Source organism: Cryptotermes secundus, unplaced genomic scaffold, assembly GCF_002891405.2.
Source record: "Cryptotermes secundus unplaced genomic scaffold, Csec_1.0 scaffold443, whole genome shotgun sequence".
Taxonomy (NCBI): Eukaryota; Metazoa; Arthropoda; class Insecta; order Blattodea; family Kalotermitidae; genus Cryptotermes; species Cryptotermes secundus.
The window spans coordinates 293,096-309,061 of record NW_019731576.1 but is presented as its reverse complement, the minus strand read 5'-3'; the positions used below and the strand labels follow the sequence as shown (position 1 = coordinate 309,061).

Below are 15,966 nucleotides of genomic sequence, written 5' to 3'. Positions count from 1 at the left end.
AACAGCATAAGAAGTGAAACCGGCAGGCATTTCAGGAATACAAAGAGGGAATACCTGAAATATAAAATTGATGAGCTTGCAATGAACAGTAAGAAGAAGAACATTTAGACCTGTATAGAGGAATAAATGACTTTAAGAGAGGTTACCAACCAAGAAGTAACTTAGTGAAGGATGAGAATGGTGATCTGCTTGCAGATTCCCACAACATTTTGAACATGTAGAAGAACTACTTCTCTCAGTTATTGAATGTACATAGGCTCAGTGATGTTAAGCAGATAGAAATACATACAGCTGAGCTGTTAGTACCTGGTCCTAGCCTTTTTGAGGTTGAAACTGCTATTGCAAAATTGGAAAGGTATAAATAACCAGGTAGTGATCAAATTCCAGATGAACTTATTCAAGCAGGAGGCTAAATATTATGTTCTAAGATCCACAATCTAATTAATTCTATCTGGCATAAGGAAACATGTGTCTATTATTGTACCAGTTCTAAAGAAGGGTGGTAAAACTGACTGTAGAAATTATCAGGGATATCACTGCAATCAACTTCATACAAAATTTTATCCAACATTCTTGTCTCAATGTTAAGTCCATACATAGATGAAATTATTGGGGATCATCAGTGTGGGTTTTGACGTAACAGATCAACTACTGATCAGCTCTTTTGCATTCATCAGATAACTGGAGAAAATTGGAACAGAATAAGTGTACATCAGCTATTCATAGACTTCAAGAAAGCCTATGATTCACTTAGGAAGGAAGTATTGTACAATATTCTCATAGAGTTAGGGATACCCATGAAACTAGTCAGGCTGATTAAAATGTGTTTAAACAAAACATATTGTAAAGTCCATATAGGTAAATATTTTTCTGATAATTTCCCTATTCTGAATGATCTAAAACAAGATGCTTTATCACCACTCCTTTTCAAGTTTGCTTTAGAATATGCCATTAGGAAGGTCCAGGAAAACCAGGTGGGAGTGAAACTGAATGGGACAAATCAGCTGTTGGTCTACGCTGATGTGAACCTACTGGCTGATAATACATACCATAAAGATAAACATAAAACTTTAATTGATGCAAGTAAAGAGATTGGTCTAGAAGTAAACATAGAGAAAACTAAGTATATGTTGAATTGAACTGAATTGAATTGAATTGATTTACATTCTATAAATCCTAAGCAGGTTAGTACCTATGGATACAGAACAAGTCAGAACAGTTGCTGTCTCATCACCAAAATGTAGAGCAAAATCATTACATAAAGATAGATAACATGTTTTGAAAATGTGGCACAGTTCAAATATTCGGGGATGGTAACAAACGGACACTTGATTCAGGAGGAAATTAAGAGACTGAACTCGGGTAATGCTTGTTATCATTCAGTCCAGACTCTTTTGTCTTCTTGTTTGCTGTCCAAAAACATAAAAATTAGAATATACAAAACTATAATTTCGCCTATGGTTCTGCTGACACAGCTGTACGAAAATTTGTATCTTGTCTTCGAATTTGAGGTCCTACAAGATCCACTAATATAATAAAACTTTCAATGCTTATTCTGTAAAATGATTTGCAGTGTTCTGTATCCTGATTAAATTCTTTCAAAACAATACAGACACCTCAGTTTAAATTCTCGCGAAAGAACGAGTGCACCCAATGTTTCCATTTCTCCTGTCTTATCCTCTTACACCGTCTCAGCCACCAGCATATCATTACAGGAACAATATTATTATCTGACATTGCAGAAGAGAAGTGCATGAAATTGGCGGGCAAACACAGCCACTTGAGATGATGTGAGCAACTAATCGAACATAAGTTTCCTCAGTGTGCGCCTGCTAATTTGAAAACCTGCTTGAAATCGGCGATATTTCTCGGAAATCGTTGTTGCAATGCGGTTGCCAGTTTCCTTGGAGTGTTTCCAGCCTTAAGGATTAATAATAAAAAAAATTATCAATCACACTGGGCGGCGTTAATAATCTTTTATACAGGGACAGAATTCAACACAATGACGATCAGTACCGAATGAATAACTAGAATTTGAAAATAGAGAAAGGAGAAATTAGTATACATGTATAGGTCCTTTCTATAACCCACCATCGTGGTTACTAGTGGTTATAATGCATACGGTGCAAAGTCAATGGCGTTACGCTTAGTAGCGATTACTTCCGGTTATGATTGGTTCGGAACTCTCGGAGGCTCGGAATCCTCGGAATGTCTTGCTCATCAAGCGGCGCAGTTTATTGAAGGGTAGTAGGTTTTTGTCATTGAGTGGTAATGGAGGACGAAGTGTAATGTGATCGAAATTTTTGTGGAAGGATGAGCGGGAGGAGCGAGGTCGATTTGTGTAAATGAAGATGTTGGGTGAGTGGAGAAACGTTTACCACACATAATTCTTGAAAGTGTTATCCACTGGTATTTCATCACTGATGCACGATGATGTTATACAAGCTACCTGTTAGCTTACTGGTTGTTCTCCATTTAGGTTTGTATGTTTGGGAATCACCATCATGATAGTGACGCTGTCGGGAGATCGAAATGCCGAGAAAAGTAAAGTCAGTATTCTTCGATCAGGAACTGAATGTACGTGTGGCCCAACAGAACGTCTTCGAAAAGAAACAGAAATGTGAGCTCGTTTACATTGAAAGATGAAGGTTAGCGTAAGAACAGTATCTGAACAGAACGATTATGGAAGTATTTAATTTACATATGCCATTTTTTTGTGTTCTAGCAATGCAGAAGCGGGTTGATTGCGTACACAGCTGTGATGAACTTGAGATGGCAGAAGAAGCGTCAGTTACACCAGAACCAGTTTCTGCTGGATGCTTTGTGTTTCCTCCGCCTCCTCCGCCACAGCTTCATCCTCGACGGCCGGTGTCAGCTTGCTCTTACTGTTACAGCATCTCTGATTCTGACAGCCAGTCAGAATCTGGTCTTGGTGGACAGTCCTCTCCCATCACAGTTCACCATCCATTGTTGACATTCAGAGGGTACCAAAGTGATGGTAGTCCAGTTGCATTGCATTCTCTTCCCCATTTCCTTCCACCAATTGGGGTATTTTGGGATATTGAAAATTGCCAGGTAAGTTATTCATTAGAAGTGTCTTGTTCATATTTATTAGGCATTCTGTGAATGTTGGCAGATCAATTTCAGGAGCATAGTAATGAAAATATGATGTAAAGAAGAACATTCATAAATACGTGGTGCAATCCAAAAGTTCCAGAAATTTGAATTTTGCACGTGAATAGTTATGAGTACATCGAAATACTGCAAGGTATCTCCCCACACACCCTTCCTGAATCAGTGTGTTAAGGGGCGTCGAGTTGAGTGGTTGGGTTTATTGTTGGTGAATGTATTTCCATTGTTATGTTTCCATGAGTTTGCGGTTTTGCGATGGCTGACCAGAGAGAGCAGTGTGTCTGTATAAAATTTTGTTTTGAACTTGGGGAAAACCTCTGCAGAAAAGCACAAAATGTTGAAGCAAGCTTTTGGTGATGACAGTTTAGGCCAGACACAAACTTACGACTGGAATAAGTGTTTCAAAAATGGCCGAACATCGACTGATGATGACGATAGTTCTGGACGGCCATCAATTAGCACCATACCAGAAAATGTCTCAAAAGTTAGGGATAAGATTCTGCAAGATCGTAGACTGACCATCCAAGACCTCTGTAACACCTTGGGAATAAGTTATGGTACTACATGTCAACAAATTTTGCCAGAGGAACTGAACATGATGATTGTGGTGAAATTTCTGTGATGACTGCTGCAAAATGAACAGAAGCAGCATCACTTGGAAGTCTGCAGGGAACTTCAACAACAGCTTCAAGAGGATCCAAGCTTTTTTTCAAAGGTTGTCACTGGTGATGAAAGTTGGGTTTATGACTATGACCCTGAAAGTAAGCAGCAATCGTCGCAATGGAAGAGCCCTTCTTCACCTTGGCCAAAAAAAGCTTGACAAGTTAAGAGCAACCTTAAGCCCATGTTGATCTATTATTTTGATATTGACAGGATTGTTCATAATTAGTTGGTCCCTCCTGGTCAGACAGTCAATGAAGAGTTCTGTTGCGATGCTCTAAGGTGTTTGAGGGAGGACATAAGGAGATAACGTCCAGAGAAGTGGCGCACGAACGACTTGGTACTCCACCATGACAACACACGACCACATAAGGCTTACACTGTGCAGGAATTTTTGGCTAAAAACAAGACGGCAGTTGTTCCCCACCCACTGTACTTGCCAGACTTAGTTCCATGTGACTTCTTTCTCTTCCCCAAGATGAAAATCAAGTTTAAGGGGCGAAGATTTGATACAGTTGAGGAATTTCAAGTGGAAATGCTGATGGTACTAAACACCCTAACAAAGAAAGACGTCCAGGATGCATTTCAAAAGTTTCAGAAACACTGGGATCGGTGTATGCGCTCCCAAGGGGACTACTTTGAAGGTGATGGTGCAGAATAAGATCCAGGTAAGACGTCATAGTTTTTATTAATATTGTGATGGCCAGAGAATATTCGCTGCAAGAGGAATAGCCAAACCAAAAGATGATGTTGCAGGAACAAGGATGTACCGTTAGGCTATTTGGGATGAACAGCCTTAAGGAGGGAGCAATGTGATGTATTTGCGTTATGCAGGACATCCCGTCCCCCACCAGTGGTGACGTAATAGCACTGCTGCTGCTACGGTAACAGGCGAGTCAACACTCTGCCCCCCTCCCCTGCAGTGATGTAACAGCACTTCCCACTGCGATATAACAAGGGGCACCGCTGTAACACGAGGCAACAGCGAACAGTATAAAAAGCCGGCTGAGCAGTTATATAGAGTGTGTGTGATCAGGAGTGACACAGTGCGGATCGTGAAGTTGCCGACTTAGTTGAATTGTAGCAGTTACTGAGTTCAGTTTTGGTTAGTGAATCATGAACGTGAAGAATACCGGAACGTGTGATTAGAGACCATAGTGTGAGAAGTTACTGGGAGTTTGTAATACAGTGACTGGTATAGCTCCCATATTGCACTGTGAATAAGTGAAGGCTGTTGTAGATAGAGTGAACAGCTTATTGTGTGGGGTTTATAAATTGTGTAAACCCACAACTGTGTTATAATTATTTGTAGCTACAACTTGTAGGTTGTTAAATAAACCAATTAACAATATGAACGGTATCTTCAGTAGGCAAAACATGTTACAATATATTTGGGGAACTTTTAGAATGCTCTACGTATTATAGTATCATAGCCCTACAATCTTGTTACTTGCTGTCTTTCTCTTTGTTTTGTAATGTTGTGTTAAAGTGTCATGATGGCGGGCTTTACAGTACTCTGTAATTGAATGACTTAAGTAGCTGCAGTAATTGCTTTCCTATTGCAGGTGCCAAAAGGCAGATCAGCTGTTGCTGTGGCCCAGGTTATTAGAGACAGGTTCTTCAGTGGCTATCGTGAAGCTGAATTCCTTGTAGTGTGTGATGTTAAAAAAGAAAACAGTCAAGTAATTCAGGAATTGAATGATGCGCAGGTAATTTAATATTGTACATCAGATAGCATTCATTCATTCATTTTTATTCATCCTGTAGGTCAGATACATTGATATAGGACATGTCACTATATTATACAATTATCGGAATACAATAATGATTATAAATACAAACTTATTAGAAATATAACATATTTTATGCACCTGCTTATTAATAGCTGATATTCAAGAATTCATCATGGAGATAATCTCTCGAATTACACAAGGTGTTCAGGAGAATATTTGGATGAAAGATGTGAAGTTACAGGTGAATGAAGAAAATTACTTTGTGCGTTTTACCCAGTATTGTTATGATTTATTAGATCAGGAAAGATGACACAGACAGAGCATATGCATACAGATTTTTGGTTTGAAAATCAAAAGTGCATAGATTATGTGGAGACATACAGACACATAAGACAGTAAATAAAGAAGTAGGTTGAGAAGATCTCAAATGTAATGACTGATGGTTTGGATTGCATAAGAGGAAATCTGTGCTCAGTTGAATATCAACTGCCATGGATTACTGTACAATGTAATAAGTTTCAGACCATTGTGGGATGTCGTATGAATGAAGAGACAACCACTAGTTGAACTGTCCTATAGGATTTATTGCAGCTGCACAGTATACACAAATGGATAACAACAATAGTGAACTGCTTGAACACTGAACTGGTATTGTAGAACGGTAGGACTAGACTGTCACCGTAACTCAGTGTATCTTCTTATGTAGCCTGGAGTCGGACATATAGAAAACGGTTACGTAATAGGTACTGCTGTTGTCAGATACCGTGTTTACAAGTTCCCTAGCAACCGCTGTTTACTCGCTTTTGCCTAGGACCGTTGTTTACTCGTTGTTGCTAAGCAATGACGCTTGCGTTGTCACACTTGCTTGAATGTGGGCAGTTCCCACACCATCATTCAGATCTAGAAATGGGCAAAGTTACGGAATTTGAATCACTTCCCCTCCTGCACATCAGCTTTTCCTCTGCCTGTAGTGCCCAGCCATATAGTTGGTGAGATGTAAGTGTACCTTTCTCTTGCATTATGCACTCTTGTGGGAGAATATGTGAGCATTAAGGATGCAAACTGGATAAAGGTTCTTTTTTTCTTCTTTCATTTTTTGTTCCTCGAGTCCTTGGGGGTGGGGTGAGACTGAGTCCACTTGGTATGTCAGCCACTAATTGGCAGGGGGTACCAGCCCTGGGTGGTGGTGGTGGTGATGGTGATGATGATGATGATGATGATGATCATGATCATGATCATGAATGTTTACTTACAAGTATTTACAACACAGCATGGCCTGAACAGCTGGACAACACTAAAGAATCCTGTTTGTCAAACAACGAACCATAACATGGTAGACACTCATCTTCCTGTAAAGAGAAGCAGTATAAAGGACACAAACCAAATGGTTCTAGATTTTAACAAAGATTTTTAAACCATACTTTTAAATAAACAAGGTACACAGAATGTATATAAAAGTATGCAGTCTACACAACAATATTCGGTATTTAAAAGAAAGTAGACACTATCATATCAACATTTGTTTTTGTTGACGTTACATGTTTCAAACCTCATACTAGGTCATCATGAAGCATACAGTGATACCAGACTCAGTTGTTGAATTGCATCTAACGATGATGACCCAGTATAAGGGTCGAAACATGTTGCAACAATAAAAACAGATATTGATACAAGAGTGTCTGCTTTGTTTTAGATACAGAATAATGTTGAGTAGTCTGCTGTATACATTTTGTGTACCTTGTTTATGACACACAACAGGATGCATACTATTAATACTTGTAAGAAAACTGATTATAATAATTTATAAATATTTTAATAAGTTCAGGCACATCACTGTAATTGTTAAAGGCTAAGATTTTATATTCATGACATTGTAATAGTATTGTCTGTATGTATTGATAATGACCAATAACATTGTAATAGCTTCTGCATGTATTGATATGTCCTTATAAAGATGGTTGCTCTGACCAAAACATGTCAAGGATGAAAGATTAAAAAGGAGAAAAAACATTTATCAATCGCACTGGACGCATTTGATAATATTATATATTATTGCTAGTGTGACAGACCAGGATGAACAAAATCAAATGTAAAATACTGCTCTGACATTGACAAACAGTCCTTCATTGCATCCCTCTCACCATGCTCCATCTGCACAATAGATATAATAGGTACAGTTGCCAGTATAGTCATATCAGGCAGAGAGGTATATGCCCTTCATCAAGCAAGCCCAGATGTTGATAGTATCTGTTGGTCTGTTCCACTGATGATTGTATAATTCCAAAATATATATTTTAGCATGAAAACCGTTAATGGCGTAGAATTGTTTGTAATATGAGGTAGCTTTTTTATTTTTTATTGCTAGTCTGGTGGGACATTGATCAAGTCAAGGAGGATGAGGTGGGCAGGTCATGTAGCACAAATGGGGGAGACGAATGCGTATAGGATATTGGTGGGAAAGCCAGAAGGAAAGAGACCACAGGGAAGACCAAGGTGTAGGTGGGTGGACAATATTAGAATGGATCTTAGAGAGATAGGATGGGATGGTATGGATTGGATAGATCTGGCTCAGGATAGGGACCAGTGGAGGGCTCTTGTGAACATGGTAATGAACCTTCGGGTTCCATAAAATGCTGGGAAATTCTTGAGTAGCTGCAGAATTGGCGGCAATTGATGGAATGAAGATTGGCAAGGGAAACCAAAGTACTCAGAGAAAACCTGCCCCAGCGCCACTTTGTCCACCACAAATCCACTTGACCAGACCCGGGATCAAACCCAGGCTGCAGCGGTGGGATGTCAGCGACTAACTGTAACATGTGACAGCTGTTGTCAGATTTGGAATCAGATTGTTTGAATTATTGGATTTAAGATTGCACACCAATAGAAAAGCCGTCCAAGAGGAGCTGAGGATCATATGTGGAGCCAGTCAAAGAATCAGAAAGAGACAGTGTCCTCCGAAGTAATGACAGAGGCATGTCTGGACAATAAGGAGCTAAATGTGGAAGACGCGGAATTCAAAGTGGAACATTGTGGGTCCCTACAGAAGAGGCTGCAGTGAATTCTTCAGGAACAATGAAGAAGCAGCATGGGCTGGCATCTAGCTTCAGAATGACATGGATAGCCAAAGGAACTGACCCTAGGAGATTGTGGATCCTGGATGAAGTTGGCTGCCACCTGCAGAAATGTGTCCTCTCATGCAGCAGTGGCATGGCACAAGAGAAATGTCTTCAGGAAATTTGGACCCAGGGAAATTGTGGACTACAGAAGGAATTGGCCACAGCCGGCAAGGAGATGACCTGCTGTGCAGAAGTGGCATGACATAGGGAACATGGGCTTCAGAGACAAGGAAAGGATGATATTGCACTGAGAACCCCAAAGGGTTGGATGTCCGGGAGGAAATGCTGGAAGGACCCAGAATGCAAAATCAGAATAAAGGACCCAGACACAAGACAGCAGCTGCATCTTAAGATCAGAAGGATATTAGATGGGATTGACGGAGACTTTCAGCCTGGATTTTGTGAAGCGAGCACCTGGGATGTTCAGCGGGTTGCAGAAGGTGACAGACTGGACAGTGTGGAGGGGTCCAGAGTGAGAAAACAAAGATGAAATGTTGTGGATGGTCGACCCCCTCTGAAAAAGAAGAAAAAAAAAAGAAAACTCCTAGCACTGTTAGAGTAAGAATAGCTGAATATGTGGGAACATCAGCCGTTGTAGGTAATTTTGTCCCCACTGGTTGGAGAAAGGAAGATAAACTTCAGATTATGGTGGGAACCTGGACTAACTGGAACCTTATAAGGGAACTGCTTGGAACAAGCTGGCCTTAAGGAGGGAGCAGTGGGAGTGCTTGTAGAATGAGTATCACAAGAAGGAAAAGAACAACTTGCAGGATGATGTTGAAAGCACAGACCTTGAAAGGAGAGACGGTACACTACTAGGCTGCTTGGGACAAGCAGCCTTAAGGAGAGAGCAATGAAATGGATTTGATCAACACATTGCCAGGCAACAGCTCTGTAAACATGGACCAACATGCAATTATAGAGGAAGCTGTGTGTTCTATAGATCCAGTGCATCAATAGAATGGCTGGATAGCGATCATGTGTTATGTGTTTACTGTAGGTTCATGTCCTGTCCATGGCTATATAACTAGAGCCCTGAGCTGTAAGTTCAGAGCGAACTGGAACTAGGAGTGCAGAAGAGTACAAGAGATCAGCCTGTGAGGATTTAACATGTGATTTGAAGACCTAATCAGATGGCCACTTGTAAATTACTTACACACATAATGAAAATGCCCCTCATTATAGTATACCTGAGGGGGACCATGCCATCTCTAGGTCCCTTGCCTCTGATGTTGTACAGGTAGTGTGGGTCTAACCTCATCATGTTTGTTACACATTCACAAACTGAGATCACAAAAATTAATTTCACTGATGTGTATTAGTGAAAGAGAACAATATTGGTTTGCTTTGGTTTGGTATGCACCATATTCTCTCTGTTTCATTATTATAAACAGTGACCAATAAGTTAATTTGTACAGTCTTTCTATTTCATTTTTTGGTTAGCAGCCAGCTTCACATAGATGTATTATTTCAACTTTCATATTTAAGTTTAACTAAGCTCATCCATTTTGTTGCCATAATAGAATTTTTAAAAAATTTGTGGTTATCACCAACTGAAACACAGTAGATGCTTGATCTGATGTTGTATCATGGAGACAGAATCTTGAACATGCATCTGCGTAGTTGTATTCTTTGACGCCTCTGACTGAGGTTTGTGAAAGCTCAATAATTTAACCAGCAGTGCTGCGGTACATAATGAAACAAGCTACAGGACTGATAAATAAATTTGGAGGAGGGTTTGGAGAAGAGGGCAGCGATAACAGGAACAAGTGGCAGTGGAAAAGATCAAGATGTGTGAGGGAATAAGCTGTTGCAGCAGCAGTCAAGGAATGCTAGAAGTGAATTTTTTTAGCAATAGATAATAGGTAGAAATACAGTGGATTTTGTTGATTTCTGTATGCTGTATAAAATCTGGCACAAGAATGTTTTTAGCTCTTTTTATTCTCGTCCCCTTCATATTATGCATTTCATATTTACGTTCTCAGGTGCAAAAATTCAGCCAAGAAAAGGAGTGGATGAAGAAGGAAGAAAGGAAATAATTACTGTTTTTGTATTATAATTCTCTTACTCTTTCTTACCTTGACTTCACAGAGGAAATGGGACTCTAAACCGCAGGAATTATTTGGAGTCCAGAAATGCTGACATAGCTGTATGATTGAACCTTCAGCATTTTGCATTAGTATGCAGGAACTTGGCAGCGTCATTGTGCAAGTTTTGTATGTCTATATGTTGTTTGTTTCAGGTGAACTTAATTCATGTTGCATCAACATGCAAAAATGCAGCAGACGAGAAGTTGCGCCAGTCAATTCGCCGTTTTGCCGATATTCATGGCAGTCCAGCAGCCATCATACTTATTTCGGGTGACATCAACTTTGCAGCTGACCTAAATGATCTGAGACATAGGTACTATATCTGTAATAGAGAATTTTACATTCTGTGAATTTGATAACCTCATGGTCATTCAGTGTAAATGACATTTTTGAAAGGTGGCATGTGGTTCACCATCGTAGATTGCTTCATATTGTCACATTTCAGGTGTGACTATAGGTGGAATTTTGAATAATTATTGACCACTTACAGGACATAACTACAAATGACTATCAAACTATCACCGATTTCCATGCCACAAATCACTCCACACTAAGTCTTCTCAGTCTGCTTTCACAAGTCATTGCTTGGTAACAGCTCTCAACAATGGCTATTCCTCTACAGTGTTTTCAGTACATGTTTCCTGGTGACAGATGTTAACAGTAGCTATTCCTCTGCTTCCGTGCTCAAGTCCCATACAGTACTGACTGTCAACTATGAACTGAACTCTAGCGCCATCTCTTCTCAGCCTCCTTGCAGAGCTGAACTGAACTCCTTACTTCAAACTGACCTCATAACATCTCAGCATGGACCACATAGGAAACACCCCATCTCCACAGTAAGTCTTATTATGTGCATATGTGTTTCCATGGGAATATGTTTACTGTCTGCTGCACAGATACTATCCTTGTATACATGGTCTGACAGCAAAGTTTACGGACTCATCTTGGTAGAAATGCTGCATACCGCATTGCTGAGTATCACTGTTGTTGCCTTCAAAATACTCCCCTTGGGAAGCTATGCACTGATGCCAGCACCTAGTTCACCCTTCAAAACAATTTTGGAACTGATTTTGTGGAATGTCCTTCAGAGCTGCAGCCATATTACTCATGTCATCTGTGTCATCAATGTTATCAAAATGCCTTCCTTTCAAGATTTCCTTAACTTTGGAAATAAAAAAAAAAGTAATTTGGGGCTAGATCTGGTGAATAAAGATGTGTTCGACTACAGTTATTTGTTTACTAGTTAAAAACTCGCTCACAGACAGTGCCGTGTGAGCAGGTGCATTGTCGTGATGCAAGATCCATGAGTTGTTGGAAAATAGTAAACTTGGCTGACTGTTTGTCCACTTGGTACAAACTCATAATGAAGAGTTCCTCTAATATCAAAAAAAGGTTAGTACCATTGTTTTGAAGCTCGATTTGGACTTACAGAACCTTTTTGGTCATGGAGAATTGGCAGTCTTCCATTGTACACTTTGCTGCTTTATTTCAGGGTCGTATTGGTAGACCCATGTTTCATCACCTGTTATGACATGGCCCAGAATGCCATCTTGTTTCTCCAAAACGTCTTGGAAAATTTAGACTTTTCTTGTTCTTTGGTGGGCTGCTTTAGGACTACTTTCGCACACAACTTCCTCATGTCAAGATCTTCAGTTAAGATTTTCCTGACTGTTTCTCTGTCGATGTTCGCTTGCTCTTCTTTGCTGCTGATGGTCAGCCGACAGTTTTCACGCACAATTGGATGAACTGTTGCAATGTTTTCTTCAGTTCTGCTTGTCAGTGACCCTCTCTTCCCTCAGAGAAACGTGTCACCCACTTGTAAACTGCTGTTTTCTTCATAGCATTATTTCTATAAACTTGCACTAACATCTCTCTGATTTCACTTCCATGCTTGCCAAGATTAACAAGAAATTTAATGTTTGTATGTTGTACTAATTCAAGCTCCAACATTTTTGCGACGGCACAACAAAATGCACTCAGACAATGGTAGGTGCCACTCTGAAAGAGACTGCCATAGAATAGTAACAACACAGCTGTGAAATCATCAAACCATACTGAGGTTTCTGTCCACTGCTGCCATGGCAAGCACATGTTGGCGAGCTCACGAACTTTATTGTTGGACCATGTATTCACCTATCTTACAGCCATTGCATAGCAGCAGCTGTTGCTTCGTTGTTTGTTTTGATGTTTTTGGTTAGCAACGGGGCGATACACCACATTACTCCCTCCATAAGGCTCTTCATCCTGAATTTCCTGCAGCTGTACTGCAATTTCTTATATTCTAAGGGTTGTGCGTGTGACCTCTGCAATTGGTCTCAATTTCCTCCCCGTGACATGGTTTGCATGGTGTTTACTCTCTGACTGCTCCCCCCTAAAGGCCGCTTGTCCTGAGTGGTTTCCTGATAAGGTGCTAACCAGTTCAGGTATATCACCTTCATCCTGCTTTTCTAATCGGTGAAGGCATAGTTCAGAGAGTGGTCAGTGTTCCTAAATCCGTGGCCTTTAGTCTGTTGTTAGCGGTCTCTTCTTTCGTTTTGGTGCCGGCTGACCCCTCCTCCGTGTCCAGCCACACACTTTCTGCAATCAAATGGAAGTCTCAAATGTTTGCTTTGTGATCTCCAGCACTAAGTCTTCCTGAGTGTTTTTCTGCTTCCCAGATGTGGCTCCTGCCTCCTGTTTCATCCTCTGATGCCATTGCCAGTCGTCTTGTCCTTCCTGAGACGTAGCTGCTGACTTGAGCCTTGGTACCTTATTCCAGCGATGCCTTTTGGTTTCACCTGATGTCTCTTCCTGAACGTCTGTCTTTTTGAGGTTCTCCTTGTTCCCTGGTTTGCTTTATCCATCGTCTCTCTTAGACTCTTGGTCCTGTATGATTGTGTCTCTTATGCCGACCCATTCCTGCACAGTGGGTTATTCCTCTGCAGGCGGCAGTGCCTGGGGACATGCTGGTCCCCATGCCACTTTTTTGTTCTCTGAAAGTTTTTACCATATCCTCTTCTTTATGGACCTTCTCATGCACCAACTCAGACTCAGTTTGTTACAGATCTGCCTCAGAATCCATGGCCTCTGTCTTTCCTACACAGGGCTCCATTTTTCTTTGACTGGGAGTCCATATTGGTCATCATCGTCTTGTGATGGCATCTAAATTGGCCATCATCTTCCCTTGTTTGGCTTCCATTTTGACCAGCATTTCTTCTTTCATTTATCATATATTGGCATCCATTTTTGCCTGGCTGGCCTTCATTTCTGCTTGATTGACATCAATTTTTATTTTGGTTGGCCCTTATTTCAGCTTTCATTTCAGCTAGTATTCATGCCATCATTTGTTTGACTTCCATAATGTGGGAATATAGTAATCAAGATTGAATGCCATAACCAGTCCAGCCACTTCTGGCACCCGTTGTCATGTTTTAGGGATGTGACTATAGATGGGGTTTTGGATAATTAGATTTATTGACCACTTTAGGACGTAACTACAAATAACTATCATGCTGTCACTAATTTCCACACTACAGATCACTCCATGCTAAGTCTTCTCAGTCTCCTTTCACTAGTCATTGCTTGGTAACAGCTCTCAACAGTGGCTATTCCACTGCAGTATTTCCATTAGATGTTTCCTGGTTAACATATGTTAACAACAGTTATTCTTCTGCTTCTGCATTATGTCCCATACAGAACTGACTGCCAGCTATGAACTGAACTGTAGCACCACTTTTTCTCAGCCTCCCTTGCAGAGCTCAACTGAACTCATTACTTCAGACTGTCCTGCTTATAACAGCTTTGCCTGGACCACATAGAAAACACCCTATTTCGGCAGTAAGGCTATTGTTATGTGCATATTTGTTTCTGCGGGAATGTATTTACATTAATATACATTAATAATACATTAATGTAAAACAAGGTGTGTGTGTGTGTGAACTGTGATTATTCTAATGATCATGACTGCATAATAATAATATTAAAAAGTGATATAATAAAACTGGTAAAATTATGTTGAGCCATTTATGTCATATTGAAAAGTAAGATCTTAAAAGTGGCTTCCAGTGGCATGATGTTCGTGTCATGTGTCATTAAGAATTTGTCATCTGACAAAAAACAAAAAGTTCTGGGAAGAACCAGTTGCTTACTTTTCTCTGATACAACATCAAAAACATGGAAAATGATGCTTCAAACAACTCTTCCATTGTTGTATGTGTATTTGTTGCCAGGGGAACATGTTTACCAAGCTGTTGCCTGGTAGTGATAGCAGGAATACACATACAGGTACACAAGGAGAGTAGGCTAACAGCAGAGGAACTGCTGGAAACGGTGTTTTCTCTGCAGTACAGCTCTGGGTTATATATAGTGGACATCTCAGTACTGTGGTTAGCATATATATTCCATGTGGAGGTGGGTTCAGATATCTCCACCATAGTCCTGCGAGTTGTAGGAGATTGAGAAAAAGGAACCCAGTGTCTGGGGGTATAACTGGGCCACCCTGTTCCTGGTGGATATAAATATGGGGACCTGGCTCTCTACGTTGGGGAAGCCTCAAATCTGAGACAGTAAAATGTTGTCATGAGTCCTGTGAGACTTGGACCTGTGAATAACTGCACTGGCAAGGACCACCAGCAACTGTAAATGAGAGACCCATCCTCTCATCATAGAGGATATTACATAAGGACTATAACGGCAAGTGTTCAGTTGGAAAATAAAACTTGTATTAGTGGTTCTCAAGGGGCTGTCACCAAGATGACCTGATTGGCGGTAAACTGCCAGTCCTAAAGTAACTCTGACTCTGACTTTGACTGTGATTAGCAATTGTTTGCAGCATGCAGAAACCCAAGAGTTAGAAGACTCAAGTACTAAACTATTGCCTAACAGTGGCTGTCTCCACAGTCCTTTTCTGACTGCCCTGTTCTGGCTTGCAGGCATAATGTCACATCACATATATGTTATTGTGACAGCCATCACTGCTGGCCCAACTATGCTGGCTTTGAGTAGTTGATGGGGGATTATTCAGACAGGAAAATGATGTCATTATTTTCATTTTATTTTTTCAATATAAGAAAAATAGTCTTAAACATTGAAATGGGAGGGGAGGCAGACAGCATGGTGATCTCATAAGACTACATTTCCATAAGAAATGAAAGTAGGATAGAAATAGATAAAGTGATAATGTAATGTCTTTGTTGTCACAGCTGACATGCAGCAATTTCTTTATGGGTGTACTGTCTTAGTAGTAAATGATATATA

General features: G+C 40.3%; 1 protein-coding gene across 5 annotated transcripts in view; it reads left to right on the top strand.

Annotated features, from left to right (window-relative positions):
* Positions 1-2,198: 2,198 nt before the first annotated feature.
* Positions 2,199-15,966, top strand: part of LOC111867135 (meiosis regulator and mRNA stability factor 1) — a 97,912-nt gene continuing 84,144 nt past the window's right edge. For 3 of the 5 annotated variants that reach the window (XM_023856679.2, XM_023856680.2, XM_023856678.2), the window contains exons 1-5: positions 2,199-2,358; positions 2,480-2,620; positions 2,726-3,075; positions 5,358-5,501; positions 10,884-11,044. In XM_023856679.2, the coding sequence (XP_023712447.1) occupies positions 2,533-2,620; positions 2,726-3,075; positions 5,358-5,501; positions 10,884-11,044 (743 nt within the window). In that variant the 5' untranslated portion in view covers positions 2,199-2,358; positions 2,480-2,532. Of the gene's footprint in view, positions 2,359-2,479; positions 2,621-2,725; positions 3,076-5,357; positions 5,502-10,883; positions 11,045-15,966 lie in introns of those variants that run through there. The other 2 variants (XM_023856682.2, XM_023856683.1) reach the window with 2 other exon arrangements.